Source organism: Salvia hispanica, chromosome 3 (genome assembly GCF_023119035.1).
Source record: "Salvia hispanica cultivar TCC Black 2014 chromosome 3, UniMelb_Shisp_WGS_1.0, whole genome shotgun sequence".
NCBI lineage: Eukaryota > Viridiplantae > Streptophyta > Magnoliopsida > Lamiales > Lamiaceae > Salvia > Salvia hispanica.
In genome coordinates this window covers 13978671-13992661 of record NC_062967.1, presented here as the reverse complement: position 1 = coordinate 13992661, position 13991 = coordinate 13978671, and the positions used below count along the sequence as shown (strand labels likewise).

The 13991-nt window shown below is 36.6% G+C and overlaps 4 protein-coding genes across 4 annotated transcripts; all 4 read right to left on the bottom strand.

Moving 5' to 3' along the window:
* Positions 1-665: 665 nt before the first annotated feature.
* Positions 666-3296, bottom strand: LOC125211025 (OVARIAN TUMOR DOMAIN-containing deubiquitinating enzyme 5). Its single transcript, XM_048110698.1, has 3 exons — positions 3162-3296; positions 1858-1969; positions 666-1694 (listed from the first exon to the last, which is right to left on the bottom strand). Exons 2-3 carry the CDS (start codon positions 1959-1961, stop codon positions 815-817), a joined length of 984 nt encoding a protein of 327 aa, XP_047966655.1. The 5' UTR covers positions 1962-1969; positions 3162-3296; the 3' UTR covers positions 666-814.
* Positions 3297-6072: 2776 nt separating this feature from the next.
* LOC125216194 (cytochrome P450 71AU50-like) lies at positions 6073-8038 on the bottom strand. Its single transcript, XM_048117851.1, has 2 exons — positions 7153-8038; positions 6073-6906 (listed from the first exon to the last, which is right to left on the bottom strand). The coding sequence occupies exons 1-2, from the start codon at positions 8017-8019 to the stop codon at positions 6292-6294; spliced, it is 1482 nt and encodes a 493-aa protein (XP_047973808.1). The 5' UTR covers positions 8020-8038; the 3' UTR covers positions 6073-6291.
* A 2836-nt stretch (positions 8039-10874) lies between these two features.
* On the bottom strand, positions 10875-12342 carry LOC125209339. Its single transcript, XM_048108941.1, has 2 exons — positions 11089-12342; positions 10875-11005 (listed from the first exon to the last, which is right to left on the bottom strand). Exons 1-2 carry the CDS (start codon positions 11522-11524, stop codon positions 10875-10877), a joined length of 567 nt encoding a protein of 188 aa, XP_047964898.1. The 5' UTR covers positions 11525-12342.
* Positions 11531-12363, bottom strand: LOC125209338. The gene is made up of 3 exons (XM_048108940.1): positions 12162-12363; positions 11750-12105; positions 11531-11683 (listed from the first exon to the last, which is right to left on the bottom strand). Exons 1-3 carry the CDS (start codon positions 12361-12363, stop codon positions 11531-11533), a joined length of 711 nt encoding a protein of 236 aa, XP_047964897.1.
* Between the last annotated feature and the right edge of the window lie 1628 nt (positions 12364-13991).

The window sequence follows — 13991 nt, the reverse complement described above, 5'->3', positions numbered from 1 at the left end:
CCAACTTACATGATTTTTTCCTCTCTTTCGCCACAATTGGATCTCAGAGGTTTTACAAGGATTTTGAATTTGGGTAAGTTTTTATATACGAGTCTGCAGGTTAGTCCCGACCCGAACCCGTTTATCCATTATGGGTCTACGGGTTGCACCCACTTGGTTTTCCTCAATATTTTAGTACAAAATGAAAACACTAACTTAATTCCCTTAAAATACCATAAAAAATAAAAAAAAAATTGGAGTGGAACATTTATTTTACAAAATGAAAATGATAAATTCCCTTAAAAAATCTTAAGAAATTATTTGGAAATGTTCTCTATCAGTCCATGGCAAGAGTATTTCTCTAATTTTAAAATTAATAAATTTGTACTAGTACTAGTTTGGGACCAATTCGAATATAAATTTTAATACATTAAAGAATAGTATAAATTTTTTAAAATTCAGTTAAATTATAATCCTTCTCGTGATTTGAAAAATTAACAAGAAAAACATTAGGATTGAAACATATGCTTGCAAATCGCAATGATCTCGCGAGAGGAATCTGTTTTTTAGCATAATTACATGTATTACGACTCTATTTAAGCGGAATGAGGGGAGTAATATTCAAGATTTCAAGTTAAACACATCATTACGGTGAGAGAAATCTAACAAAGAACCCATTCAATAAATAGAAAAACCACAAAAGCATCTCTTTTTTTCAAAATGTGTAACAAAACTCAGATGTAGTTTAAACTCCAGTCTTGAAAAAATATATTGCACAGGACAGGCATCGTGTCGTGATCAAATCATCAAACGTGACCTCTTGAATACAAAATAACTATTGGCCTGAAATGGAAACGACAGAATTGTAATGCTCACCGAGCCCAAAGGCATGCCTGTGATAGGATAGCATAACGCTTGAGCCAGCTGAGCCAGTGGCGTTGCCCGATTTGTATTCCTTTCCCATCTCTACATCAGGAAAGGATCCGGAAAATATCATGATATGTTTCTTCAGACAGTGGGTCAGAGCACCAAGTTCCAGTTGTCCTCCCCAGGCCGCTGTGGATTCTATTTCGTTACAGTAGTCCTCAAATCTTTCTGTAAGGGACTCTTCGGATTCTCCATCTGCCATATTCTCAGACAGAAAAAATGGCAGAAAATCTGTTGCATGTTCCCGCATATAAGTAGCTACCATTTTCCGAAGCTCTTGGTAGTTATATGGAGAAGAGCCTCCAGATTGAAGGGCCAACTGATTCTCAACAGCTCGGTACAGACAATGCCCATCCGGCTTTATTTCATTGATGGTGAATCCAAGAGGCTCGAGCTTTTTCTCTAACTTCTCATCTTCAATCATTCGATCACTCACAATTTGGCTCTGCTCCTCTTGTATTCTTTGCTCCCTGGCTGCATCCTGTTCGGCTCTTTTCTTATGCTTTTTGGCACTCTTACTGAGTTTTGGCTGCTCAGCTTTATTTGTGATTGAAACCCCAGCAATAGCCTTCACCACCAAGTCATCAAGCTTTCCTTTTTGACTGCTGCTACTGCTATTAAAGCCTAATGAAGCCAGTTCATCGGCTTGTCTTTCTTTAAGCTTTGTTGAGAGTCTAGCTATCTCTTCATCAACTTGTTTCTTCTTAGTTTTTTGCTCAGCCTTGCTACCTTTAGCAGCCGCCTTTTTCATTGCAACTTCCTTGTTCTGCAGATCAGTAGTCTCTTTCCTGCAAATAAACAATTTTTGGACAAACTGCTAATGAGTTTTGTACTTAGTACTTCAAAACATAGTTTCTGACTTTTTATTCTGTAGTTAGCCATGATGGTTCATATTTCCTATTCCAGAGTTCAAAAGTTCTCTTCAGAAAAGTCATCCAAGTATTACTGTACCTGTGTCTCGAAAGCACCTCTTCAAGTGTTTCTTGCTTCTTCTGAGATACGGTTTCTGAGATCTCCTCAGATGATTTGTCCATAACTTGAGGTTCATCCGCCATTTATCAGCCTGAAGGCAACCAACCCCATCAAAGAAAATAAAAGAAACACAACCAATTCAATAAACAGGGATTTGGTATGAGTCTATGTGAAGAGCAAATATACATATTTCTAACCTATGGATGTATGACGTACTCTCACATAATCGAGTAAAAAAGTAGCCAGTTACTTCCATGGTATTGGGGCAACAATATTGCTGAGCTAGACATACACCAAATCAGTGACAGATTACTATATTATCCCAATAAATCATCAGCAACATTCATCAGCCCTGGCATGTATGTCGAAACAAATACACCAAAAAGTAACAAGGCCGTGGAACCAATGATCTACCTAACCATCTTTAGTAATGGCCAACCATTAAATCGAAATCTTTCTTTTTCTTAATATAACTTGATGTTTAGTAAACTGAATAACTCATGTGAAGTGCTCAGTGGCTAAAGACATCTCCAAGCCTCCTTTTGATCATACACAAATACAGAGGATATATATCCCATTACTCTTCTTCACTTCCTATATCTATCTATTGCAAAGATGCCCCACTGCAATGTAATTACCTAAATTGGTTGAAGTAGATGAACTTCAAGTTCCCAATACAGGATTGGAAAATAAATCAAAAGCAGAAACTAAAAAGTACTTCAAAGTTTGCTGAGACATCGCATTTGGATTTTTGGATGTCGAAGTTCGAAAGGAAGATGGACGAGTGCAAAAAGCAATTCCCTAACATTTTTTTTCGAAATAAATCACATAGTTGTTCATAAATTTTGGATCCTAATTATTTAGGAATGAACTTAGCATCTCCCATTCTGTAGAAATTCTCCAGTACTAACTCATAGTAAATCCAAGTACTGTGCAACCTTTCAAAAACTGAACTTTCTCGCATTGGATTCATCTTTTGCAAATAAAAACAAGTTTTCATTGATCTAATTTCTTCAGCCGGCCTACTTGGATCAAACGCAGAATCAGAACTCACGAACAGATTTAAATTCACAAATTGACGATTAAAACAAGCACTCTACAGCACTTAGGCCCAGTTTTTCTGAAGTTTCAAAGGCAATTTTACAATAATATCAATAAAAAATATCAATTTTACAATTCAATCGTGCGAAACCTACGTTTGTGACTGAGAATATAAAATCATGAAAGGTTGCAACGACAAATTTAGCTGGAATCAATCAGCATCTCAAGATAGCAGAACTCACCAGTAACGCAGCTGAAAGGCGACGAAGAGCGGCGGAATGTGGAGGAAGAGAGGGCTTTTGTTATCTCTTTCAATTTGGGATTTTGGTTTGAGAGACAGTGGAGTAACCTGAAAGAGAAGGCCGATTAGAATTTTGTGAAAGGCATATTCTATTTCTTTCTTTTTTCATTAATTTTTATTCTTTACCTTCATTATTTTTGGATTCACGAAGCCAAAAATTAGATTTTTTTTTATTACAGGCAAATCAAAATATTCTACTACTACTATTATAATACTAGAACATTTTGTTAATCTACTCATATCTTTTGATTATCCATTTCGGGGTGTGATCTGTTGCTAACTTTTCTTAAGTTGCTAACTTGTTAACTCATCAATGGAATATATTAAAAATATCATTATGATAATACTGAAATGTCAACATAAACTTAAGTTGATGTTTTAATATATTATATTGACATTGATATTTAAATGTCAACACAGTTTATTAACTGTCAACACATATTTGTGTTGACATTTTAATGTGATTTTAATGTGATCGTATTGATATTTTTAATACACTATATTGATGAGTTAGCACATTAGTAATTTAAGAAAAGTTAGCATTTTAACGCACCCCTTATCTATTTTTATATCATAGAATTATGATTCTGGTAAAAAAATGTCGAATGTGACTGGAATTCTAAATTTGGAGTGAACTACAAGAATGGTCCTTGAATAATAGGGTTATCTCATAAATGGTCCCTGAACTTTAAAAATATCACTAGCAGTCCCTGGACTAAGGGTTAATATAAAAAAACGGTCCTTTTGCACTATTTCGAGACGAAAATGCCCTTTTGAGGGGGTTTGGGCAATTTGGTCTTTTTACACTTTTAATATTTTAAATATGATATTATTTCAGTTACGTACTAAATTTGATATTATTTCAAAATTATCATTCTTCTTCCCTTTTGTCATCTTTCACTTTGTTTCTTTATTTCAATATTAGATGTTTTACAAAATTAAATATTAAATTTCAGTTTTTAAATATCAATAAATTTTTTTAATTATAAAAATTATTAAATAAAAAAATTAATAGCATAATCAATATTTGATAGTGTCTAATATTTAATCAATAAGATATGACAACGCCTTAGTTTTAATCAATATTTAATAGCTTTAATCATAAATAGATCATATAACACGATTTATTCTGAAATAAATATGCATCTAATGTAAGACTAATATAATTTTCGTATATTAATTTGAAAACAATCAAAATTACTAGAAAATTTCAACAAAAATACTCCTATATAAAATTTTTAGTCAACTTCATAATATTCTATCACAAGCAATTATAACAACCGAACAGAGGCTAAATAAAATAGCTCTTATTTTTCCATCATGATTAAGTATTATTTTTTGTACTTCTTCAATTCAGCTGAATATTATATTAAATAACAAAAATTAATATTTTTAATCAATAGTCCATGAATTAATAATTTTAATTAAAAAAATTTATTGATATTTAAAAATCAAAATTTAAAATTTAATTTTATAAATTAAATCTTATATTGAAATAAAGAAACAAAGTGAAGTATGACAAAAGAGTTGAAGAATGATAATTTCGAAATAATATCAGATTTAGTACATAATTGAAATAATATCAAATTTAAAATGTTAAAAGTGTAAAAAGACCAAATTGCCCAAACCCTCCAAAACTCCTCAAAAGGGCATTTTCGTCTCAAAACAGTGCAAAAGGACCGTTTTTTATATTAACCCTTAGTCCAGGAACTGCTGGTGATATTTTTAAAATCCAGGAACCATTTATGAGATAACCCCATAATCCAAAGACTATTTTTGTAGTTCACTCTTAAATTTATTAAATTTAACATGATATACATGTTTGAATTTGTTAATACTATTCAATGAAGAGTTAATTATTCGGCGTTTTGCCAATGATTTTGCATCTCAAATTTTTAAGCTACATACATCATTCATGGTAATTATTCGTGTACTTGTAACCTACTTGTCCAAACTATTGATTGGAGCCATAACTAGGGATGCCAATGTAGCCCGCAATTCGTGGGCTGGCCCAAATAGCCCGCCAAATTTATAGGGTTAGGGCTAAAAATTTCTAGCCCGATAAAATTACAGCCTGATTAGCCCGCACCGGATTAACCCGCAATCCGTTAGGGTCAGACCCGAAAACTCGATAAAATTTCCATCGTTCTATTTGTTTGTCTATAGTTCGACACTTCATTGGTTATTTTATAATATAGATTACTAAAAAAATAACTTTCAATTTTATATATTAAATTTTTATTAGCGTAATAATAGATATATTAATTAGAAACTTCAAATTCATTAAAAATATATTTAAATTTCTAAAACATGCTTTAAAATTTCTTGATGTTTATATTTTATTTTGCATAAATCTCAAATATTAGTATTTGATCATGTTTATGTTTGATTTTAAGCATATATCTCAAATTTATCATAATTAAATATTTTATACTTTATGAATATAATTAATTTGCATCATTATTTATTGGATTGATCGCATGTTAATTTTATCGGCAGTAACCCGATTAGCCCGCTGGGCTAGTCCGAAACCTGAGATTTTAGGGTTAGGGTTGAACTTTCATAACCCGAAAAAATCACAACCCGATTAGCCCGCACCCGATTGACCCGCAACCCGAATAGGGTTGGCCCGAAATCCAATGGGCTGGCCCGATTGACATCCCTAGCCATAACCTTATCAAAGCCGACGTTAATGGATACTTCTGCTTCATCAACGATCGTCGGCATACCTACAATTAGTTGACGGCGGTATAAGGGTTTCTTTGCGAAACTCTTTCTCAAAGAGAAAAGATGGCAGAAGAAATTGACAAATAATCTAAGATAGGAATACAATAGACCTATTTATACTTATAAAACTTATGCAATTGGACTCCTTTTAGCACTACAGAAAAAGAACCGACAAAGAAAACTCATACTAGAGCTTATAGTTACGACACAATACATGACAATTATTTAAATACTAAAAATAAAGATACGATAAGGAAACAATATCCTACATAATTTTCAAGAAAATGTGGACGTTTGCCTTATCGCCTCACTTATCACAAATTCTTACAAGTTTGCATCAAAAGCTACATCTTCAACCGAAAGGTAGGGACAGCCATGAGATGATTAGCCCTTGTAAGAGAAACACCAAACTCCTCATTCATATCAAGATCCTTTGGAGACATATCATTTGGCAGCTGCCAATCAAAGCAATGGACCAACTGCGCCACGATGAGTCGAACATGGATAAGCCCGAGCTGAATCCCGGGGCAGCCTCTCCTCCCCGCACCAAACGGAAGGAGCTGGAAATGATGCCCCCAAACATCAATCTCACTCCCACTAAACCTCTCCGGAGTGAACTTCTCCGGATCACTCCACACACTCGGATCCCGCCCAATCGCGTACGTGTTGATGATTATCCTCGACTCCTTTGGTATGTCGTAGCCATTCACCTTGCTATCTTCCCTCGCATAGTGAGGAATCAACAACGGAGCCACCGGATGCAGCCTGAAGGTCTCCTTCACAACCATGTCGAGATACTCGAGCCGGTCGAGGTCAGCCTCCTCAACCATCCGATCCAATCCCACCACTTGCTCCATCTCCCTCTGTAGCTTCTTCATCACTGTTGGATGCCTCATCAGCTCTGTGAGTATCCACTCCACTGTTGATGATGGCGAGTCCATCGCTCCTAGCAACATATCCTGTTCACATAAATATAAATATAAATATAAATATGTTCACATAAATATAAAAATATAAATATAAATACATCGCGCTAAAAAGTAATTTTAAATGTTACACAATTTTTTATTATATGTTTCCCAAATTTTTGCAAATATAAATATAAATATGTCACGCTAAAAAGCAATTTTAAATTTTATACAATTTTTTATTACATGTTCCACAATTTTTGCAGAGATCTGGTGTATGGTTAGAGATGGTCTTACCAGCATAATGGCCTTGACATGGCGCCGGTCGAATTTGAACTCAGAATCCCCACTCTGCATAATCGACATCATCATATCGACAATGTCCTTCGCCTGGCCAGGGCGGTCCCCTTCTCGGAGATGGTCTTCAATGACTTTCTCGAAGAAACCATCGAAGACCTTCGCGTACGCCTTCATCTTCCGCCTCAGCCCCTGGAGATCTAAAACTCCAAGAAAAGGAAACAAATCAGCCACATTAGGAGCACTAACTAATCTCATCCCTTCCTTAATCAAAGCCTTGAACCCTCTCTCGTCAATGTCCTTCTCCTCATATTTTTTCCCAAACACCAATCTGCAGCTCATGTTCACGCTCACAGACGACACCATCGCGCTGAGATCAACCGGCCCAGGCGCCTCCCTGAGCGACTCGACGAAGAGGGAAATCTCCTCCCTTCTCATAGGCTTAAAGGAGTTGGTTTTGTGTGTGCTGAGAAGCTCGAGAGTGCATAGTTTCCGCATGTTTCGCCAATACGGACCGTAGGCGCCGAACAGGACGTCGCTCTGGTCCCACGTCATGTACTTGGCGGCCTCGGTGGGGGGCCGGCTGGCGAAGACAAGGTCGTGCGTCTTGAGGAAGAGCTCGGCCGCCTCGGGAGATGAGACGACGACGTTTGGGATGGAACCGAATCGCATGTACATGATTGGGCCGTGGGCCTTGGCGATGCGGTGGAGGTCTTGGTGGGGATTTTTGCCGATCAGGTGTAGATGGCCCAGAATAGGGAGGCCCTTTGGGCCCGGGGGGAGCTTCTTCTTTGGTTTCATCAGCGATGAAACCAAAGAAGAGGCTAAAATGGCCAGGAGAGTGAGCCAAAACCAAGTGAGTTCCATTTTTTTTTTGGTTTGCTAAGGTTTGTTGTGTGATTGATGATGGATGGATGATTGTATGTGTTATTTATATTGTTTGTTGTGATGAATAAGCTTCATTAATGTGAGTTTGCCGTTATTGGAAAGAGGAAAATGACGAGTGTAGGCTATGCATTTCAACGTTTTTCAACTACACTCACGAGTTTTTTGTAGTCTTAACAATCTTTCCTAAATTGAAAGATTGACCATCACTTGGGTAAGGAGCTTGTTTACGATATTCTCTTAGTCCAAAATAATTTATTTTTTTTGGACTATGTAAATTTAATAAGAAAATTGATAAAATAAGAGAAAAAAAGAAAAAACGAAGTAAAGTAAGAGAAGTAGAAAGAAAACAAAGTTTAAATAGAAACTTTCTATTTTTAGAAATAACACTATTGAACACTATTTATATTTGGAAATAAATCATTCTTTTCTCTATTTGTAGTATTTTACGGATGTCATTTATCCATTGTCAATTACTCCCTCTATATTCTCAATGAGATAAGAGTCTTATTTGATTATGGCACGAGTTTAAAAAATGAAAAGAAAAAAACGAGTTGAATAAGTTAGTAGAAAATGAGTCTCGCTTATATACTTCATCCGTCTCATTGAAAATGATACACTTTCTTTTTTTGATTTCTCTTAATTAAGATGACACATTACTGAAAATGAAAACACTTTTATTTATTTTCTCTCTTACTTTATTCTCTTCACTTAACATATAAAATAAAATTGCATAAAATTCCATGACATCCAAGAAAGGGGTCATCTTCCATTCCCCACCAAAAAGTCGATATTCACTATGTGTTTGGTTAATAAATATAGTAGTTGTCTGATTCTGATGTCTGATAGAAATTATTTCGAGCAAAGTAGGAAGTCCACTAAATTTGAATTCTTACTGTGGGACCCACTCAACATATAGAATTTATTTCGAGCAGATTAGAAAGTCCACTATACTTGAATTCTTATTTTGGGAACTACTCAAGAACATCATATTCCAAATTGAAAGAAATTATGCAACACTTCGAAATAACAAATTTTCTCTATTGTCAAAATGCCATTTTTTGACATTTAAACGACAAATGATTAGTTAGATGATTTAATTCAATATAATTTACTTTGTTTTAAAATTGATTACAACGCTGAGATCAAGTACACTAGAAAATAAAACTCCCTCCATCCCAACTAAGTTGAGATAACTTTTAGGCACGAGAATACATAAATTAAGTTGAAAAATAGGAGAAATGAATAAAATAGAAAAGATAAAGAGAAAGTAAAATAGATAGCGGAATAAAATAAGAGTGATTGGATGTTTTGTTTTTTGTTATAAAAGAAAATGACTCATCAACTTAGTTGAGACATCCCAAAGAGGAATACGACTCAACTTAGTTAGGACCGAGGGAGTAGTACTAACTTTGTCCAAAAAATAGACATAATTGTAAATGACATGAATTTTAATATGCAATTGGTAAAATAAGATAGAGAGAGGGGAAATGTAGTGAGAGTAGTGTTAATGGATTGTGAAGTCCATATTTAGAATGATGTATAGAGTTAGTATTAGTTTAAAACTTTCCATTTTTAGAATTAGTCTAATTTCAGTAGACGGCTAAAATTGATCTATTTTTTTTGGACGGGATAATAACATTTTTTGTTTGCACTTTGGTTACAGAACTTTGCATATTGTCAATTATAAAATGATGAAAGCCCGAGCTATTGTGTTTGTTAAATGGTGGCGCGTGAAAAAAGGTGGAGTGGAAGCGGAAACTGGCGCTTGCAAGCCCTCGGCGACCGACAATAAGGCCACGCGCTGGATATACCCTGGGATGTGGCACCAGCTGGTCGGCGAGCCAGAAGAGAACGTTGAGCTCGTCTTCGGGGAGATTGTCGATTGGCTCCTCACCAGATCCAAACCGTCAAGCGGCTGAGATGTGGCTGTAAACGGCGGCGCGTGGTTTTAATTTCAATAATAAGACGGTGATTGTGACTTGTGTTTGAGAATATACACAACTGATTAATGGCTAATTGTATGAGTAATTGAGCAGATTAATTGTAACTACTATATGATATCATTGCAGCAAAAAAAAGCCGATTTCGTCGCCTTGACGGCCTAAACACTCCGACCTGATATCATGCGAGGGAGTTCAATCAGTGTACGCAGTCCATTAAGGGGGAGGCATAACCCACTGGTTGTTAGAAGTTCATCTCCCAAGACCCCATACTTGTGCAACTAGGAGATTAGGGCTTGAATTGAGAGATTTTACACATTGGATTCGGATTTTACACACCGGCGCCTAACCCACTAGCTATCAGAATCCCCTCTAATTAACATTTTTTATTTCAAAAATTGCAATTGACTAAATTATAAGTTTTTGAAAAACTGAGTTTGAATTTTTTTTGTAGTGGAAACGTACTATATTTGCTAACTACAAACCTCTCGTGCTCTCCTCATGCACGAAAGCAATCTCACATTTTTTATTTCAAAAATTGCAATTGACTAAATTTTAAGTTTTTGAAAAAACTGAGCTTGAATATTTTTTTTGTAGTGGAAATGTACTATATTTGACGACTACAAACCTCTCGTGCTCTCCTCATGCACGAAAACAATTGCACATTTCCGCTCCAATTGCGCACAACTATGCACTATTTAAATGTTTGATATTCTTTTCTCTTTTTTTCCCCATTTTCTTTTGTTAGACGTAACTATAGAATCATTTGGGTATAATAATACTGCCAAAAACAAATGTTGTCAATTGGCATCATCGGGAACAGAGCTGCCAATCACAAAATTCTGGAGATGCATATTGTATCTAAGGAAAACCATATCCCTTATCCATTTTTGCTCATCTGCATTCCCTCCCATCGTCAAAAGTGTCTCTGCCAAGCTTCTCCTGAGCTGATACCTGGCTCAGCAATCGAATCACCCGCCTCTGCAACTCCGGGCATTCCCCACCATATCTCGACCACCAAATAGCTACAACAAAACACCGGTTTAGTAGAAAGAATGACATGTATATGACTACTATAACACTATAACATGAGAGAGTGATAATTCACCGGGAGAAAGATTCGATCTTTGTTCTTCAGGAACTCCGGCAGCCATGCCACCTCCGCCGGTTTTGTACAGCAGCCGAGCGAACAAGGAAGCAGGACATGCCGGTGACAACTTGAGAATCGACATACGCGTCGCTCGTGTAGAAAAGGTAGTAGCCCGCGGAGTGGATAGGGCTGTAGAGGCACTTATTCCAAACATCGTCGATTGCATCCCAAAATGGCATGTATTCAGTTTTCTTCTTGAGCCCCTCCTTGATGGTCTCCTTCGCCTGATCAATGGTGGACCCTTCCACTGTTGTCCATCCATTCTATCAGGCGCACCATTCAGAATAGTCGTGGCCCCTCTCCAGAACGAACGATCCGCCAGCAGCTCACTCGCTTTTCTTCCCACCACGGTTGACATCAAGTTCGAGCTTTGAGAATGAGAGGAGGAGAACATTTTCTTCTAACCTCCCTTCTTTATCACGATATTCTCGACCATCAGGAATGGCCTCGAAGAATCAACCAGGCCGCTCCCATTTGTCTGGTCTTGCACATACTTTAGAGCAATCGGGTGGTTGTGGACAAAGCTTGAGATGATCTTCGCCTTCTCCAGCGTCTAGTGGATGACATCCATCGTTGCCAGATTCTCCAAAATAAGCTCAATGCAGCACGAAGCACTCACTGTCCAAAAGATTGGCCGATATCTCTCCATGAGCTGCCTACCGGCCTCCATCATGAAGGCCGAGCTCGAGTATGTGACTATTTGAACAACGTTATGAAGTCCAACCTCCGCCAGAACCCTCGCTAAGAACGTCTGCATAGCCTCCATGTTTCCAACACAATCAGTTATGTCAGATGAGGAAAGATACACAGTACCTTTGGGGGAGTCCACCAAAACATTTACAAAGGTTTGGTCATTGGCATACGTCCATCCATCGAGCAAGATGCTACAACCAGTGACTGCCCACGATCTTTTGATCTCATCCACACGTTTCATCACATCCCTGAATATCCACCCATTTAACTCGGAGCTTGACACTGAATCCCCCTTCGAGAGAAAAGGGAGATCATGCTCTTAAAGCTTGTTGAACTGCCTGCACCAAAATCCAGCCCGTTCTCGTAAAAGAATCTGCCTATGTGCAGTTTGAATTCTTTGTTCAGAGAATCAGCACTGGCAGTGGAGGGAGAGAGGTAAGACGTAGACGTTGACTCCACCGCGATGTTTTGCGACAACGCACTCCTATACTGCCTCTCGTCAATAGGTCCCTGTCTCAAAGTAAGCGCTCTTCTATCCATCTCACTTGATGTTATATAATCAAGATGAACTTGATGTGCACTGTTGTGCAGCATTTATGAGATATATTTCATAGCAAGAGTAATTAAGAGTATATTTATATAAAGAAACATCAGAAAACATAACATTACTATATATCAACAACACAATGAAGCTCAAAAAATATAAATCTTGAATTCCCCTAGATGAAGAACTGGATATCAATTTAAGCTACAACTCTAAACAATCTAGCAAAATTTTAGTATCATTCACCCTTCTCAAGTTCTAAAATAACCGACTTTGAATCGAAACCCCAGTCAAAAAACACAAGGAATAAAAACATCTAAAAGTGATAGTAATTTTAAAAATAAATAAATAAATAAATAAAATAATGCTCCATTTTGCACAAGAAGAGAGAAAAGAAAAACTTAGAAAAACTTGTCAAAACCCCATGAATCAAACGTAGGAACGAAGAATTTAGCCAGAAAATGTAAGAAACAGAAGGGCAGCCCTTTGCTTTGCATGAAGTTCTTGGTTTTGGTTGCAACACAATGAATGAGGAAATGGAGGGGAAATAATGTTAGAGAAGAAATCGAAAGAGGAAGAAGGGGTGGGAATCGTGCGCTGCTCTAGTCCTACAACAATGGCGTATCGCTCACACTCCCAGAGCATGTACCTTGTGTCGTTTGATTTTTTATTTTCTGTATTTTCTATTTTGGGATATTAGTGCAATAAATGGATTAGTATTAAGTATTAACCATTAGATTGAGTCGAGGTGAGTTGAATTTGACTTAGGCGAGGTTGAGTTTGAATCGGATCATTAAATAGAGTAAACGATTCGATCCGAGTCGGGCTGAGTTGAGTTTGACTTGAGCGAGGCTGGGTTTGAATCGGACCATTAAATAGAGTAAATGATTTGATTCGAGTCGTGCTGAGTTGAGCTTGACTTAAGCGAGGTTGAGTTTGAGTAATGATTCGAGTTGAGTTTAACTCATGCGAGGTTGAGTTATGATTTGAGTTGAATTTAACTTGTGCGAGGTTGAGTTATGATTCGAGTTGAGCTGAGTGGAGTTTAACTCATGCGAGGTTGAGTTTGAATCGTGCTGTTAAACAGTGTAAATGATTCGAGTTAAGCTGAGTTGAGTTAAAATAGTGCGAGTTTGTGCGCGTGTTTTTTATAGAGTCAACTCGGCTTATTTAGTCGCCAATAATTAATGCGGGCCAATGCATAGGTGAAAAAGATTCGAATACAAATGCGTCGAGTCGGACTTGAGTTGTAATCAACTAGTTTTATCATGTGACTCACAAAATTTGGCTAGATCTAGAAATTATAAAATCCTAGGTATAATCGTGAAATGATTCGTGTATGCATTTTATATAAACATGAAATCAAAATAGACGATAAAGTAATCGAAAGACCTGAAAATAAAGGTATGGTTTAAAAAAATTCCCTAAACAAGGTCTGCAAGGTGAAAAACTTGTTGCTTCGATCTTCAATCCATTAAAAGTGAATTTACTCCAGCAAATTTAAAACAATCTTATATAAAAACAGTGTTTTATTTAAGATACGAAATCACAAAAAAATAAAAAAAAATACAAATCTTTCACAACTCATTTTACCACATAGAAACGCCATCAAAATCAGAAAGAC

Excerpts from the sequence above, each read along its gene's own strand:
- LOC125211025 (XM_048110698.1), bottom strand. The coding sequence starts at position 1,961 with ATGGCGGATGAACCTCAAGTTATGGACAAATCATCTGAGGAGATCTCA. Across the intron at positions 1,695-1,857 it reads GAGGTGCTTTCGAGACACAG|GAAAGAGACTACTGATCTGC; the intron begins GTACAGTAATAC and ends GTTTATTTGCAG.
- LOC125216194 (XM_048117851.1), bottom strand. The coding sequence starts at position 8,019 with ATGGAACTCACTTGGTTTTGGCTCACTCTCCTGGCCATTTTAGCCTCT. Across the intron at positions 6,907-7,152 it reads ATGTCAAGGCCATTATGCTG|GATATGTTGCTAGGAGCGAT; the intron begins GTAAGACCATCT and ends TTATGTGAACAG.
- LOC125209339 (XM_048108941.1), bottom strand. The coding sequence starts at position 11,524 with ATGTTCTCCTCCTCTCATTCTCAAAGCTCGAACTTGATGTCAACCGTG. Across the intron at positions 11,006-11,088 it reads AAGATCGAATCTTTCTCCCG|CTATTTGGTGGTCGAGATAT; the intron begins GTGAATTATCAC and ends GTTTTGTTGTAG.
- LOC125209338 (XM_048108940.1), bottom strand. The coding sequence starts at position 12,363 with ATGGATAGAAGAGCGCTTACTTTGAGACAGGGACCTATTGACGAGAGG. Across the intron at positions 12,106-12,161 it reads CGGGCTGGATTTTGGTGCAG|TGTCAAGCTCCGAGTTAAAT; the intron begins GCAGTTCAACAA and ends AGGGGGATTCAG. Across the intron at positions 11,684-11,749 it reads ATCGGCCAATCTTTTGGACA|ACGCTGGAGAAGGCGAAGAT; the intron begins GTGAGTGCTTCG and ends GTCATCCACTAG.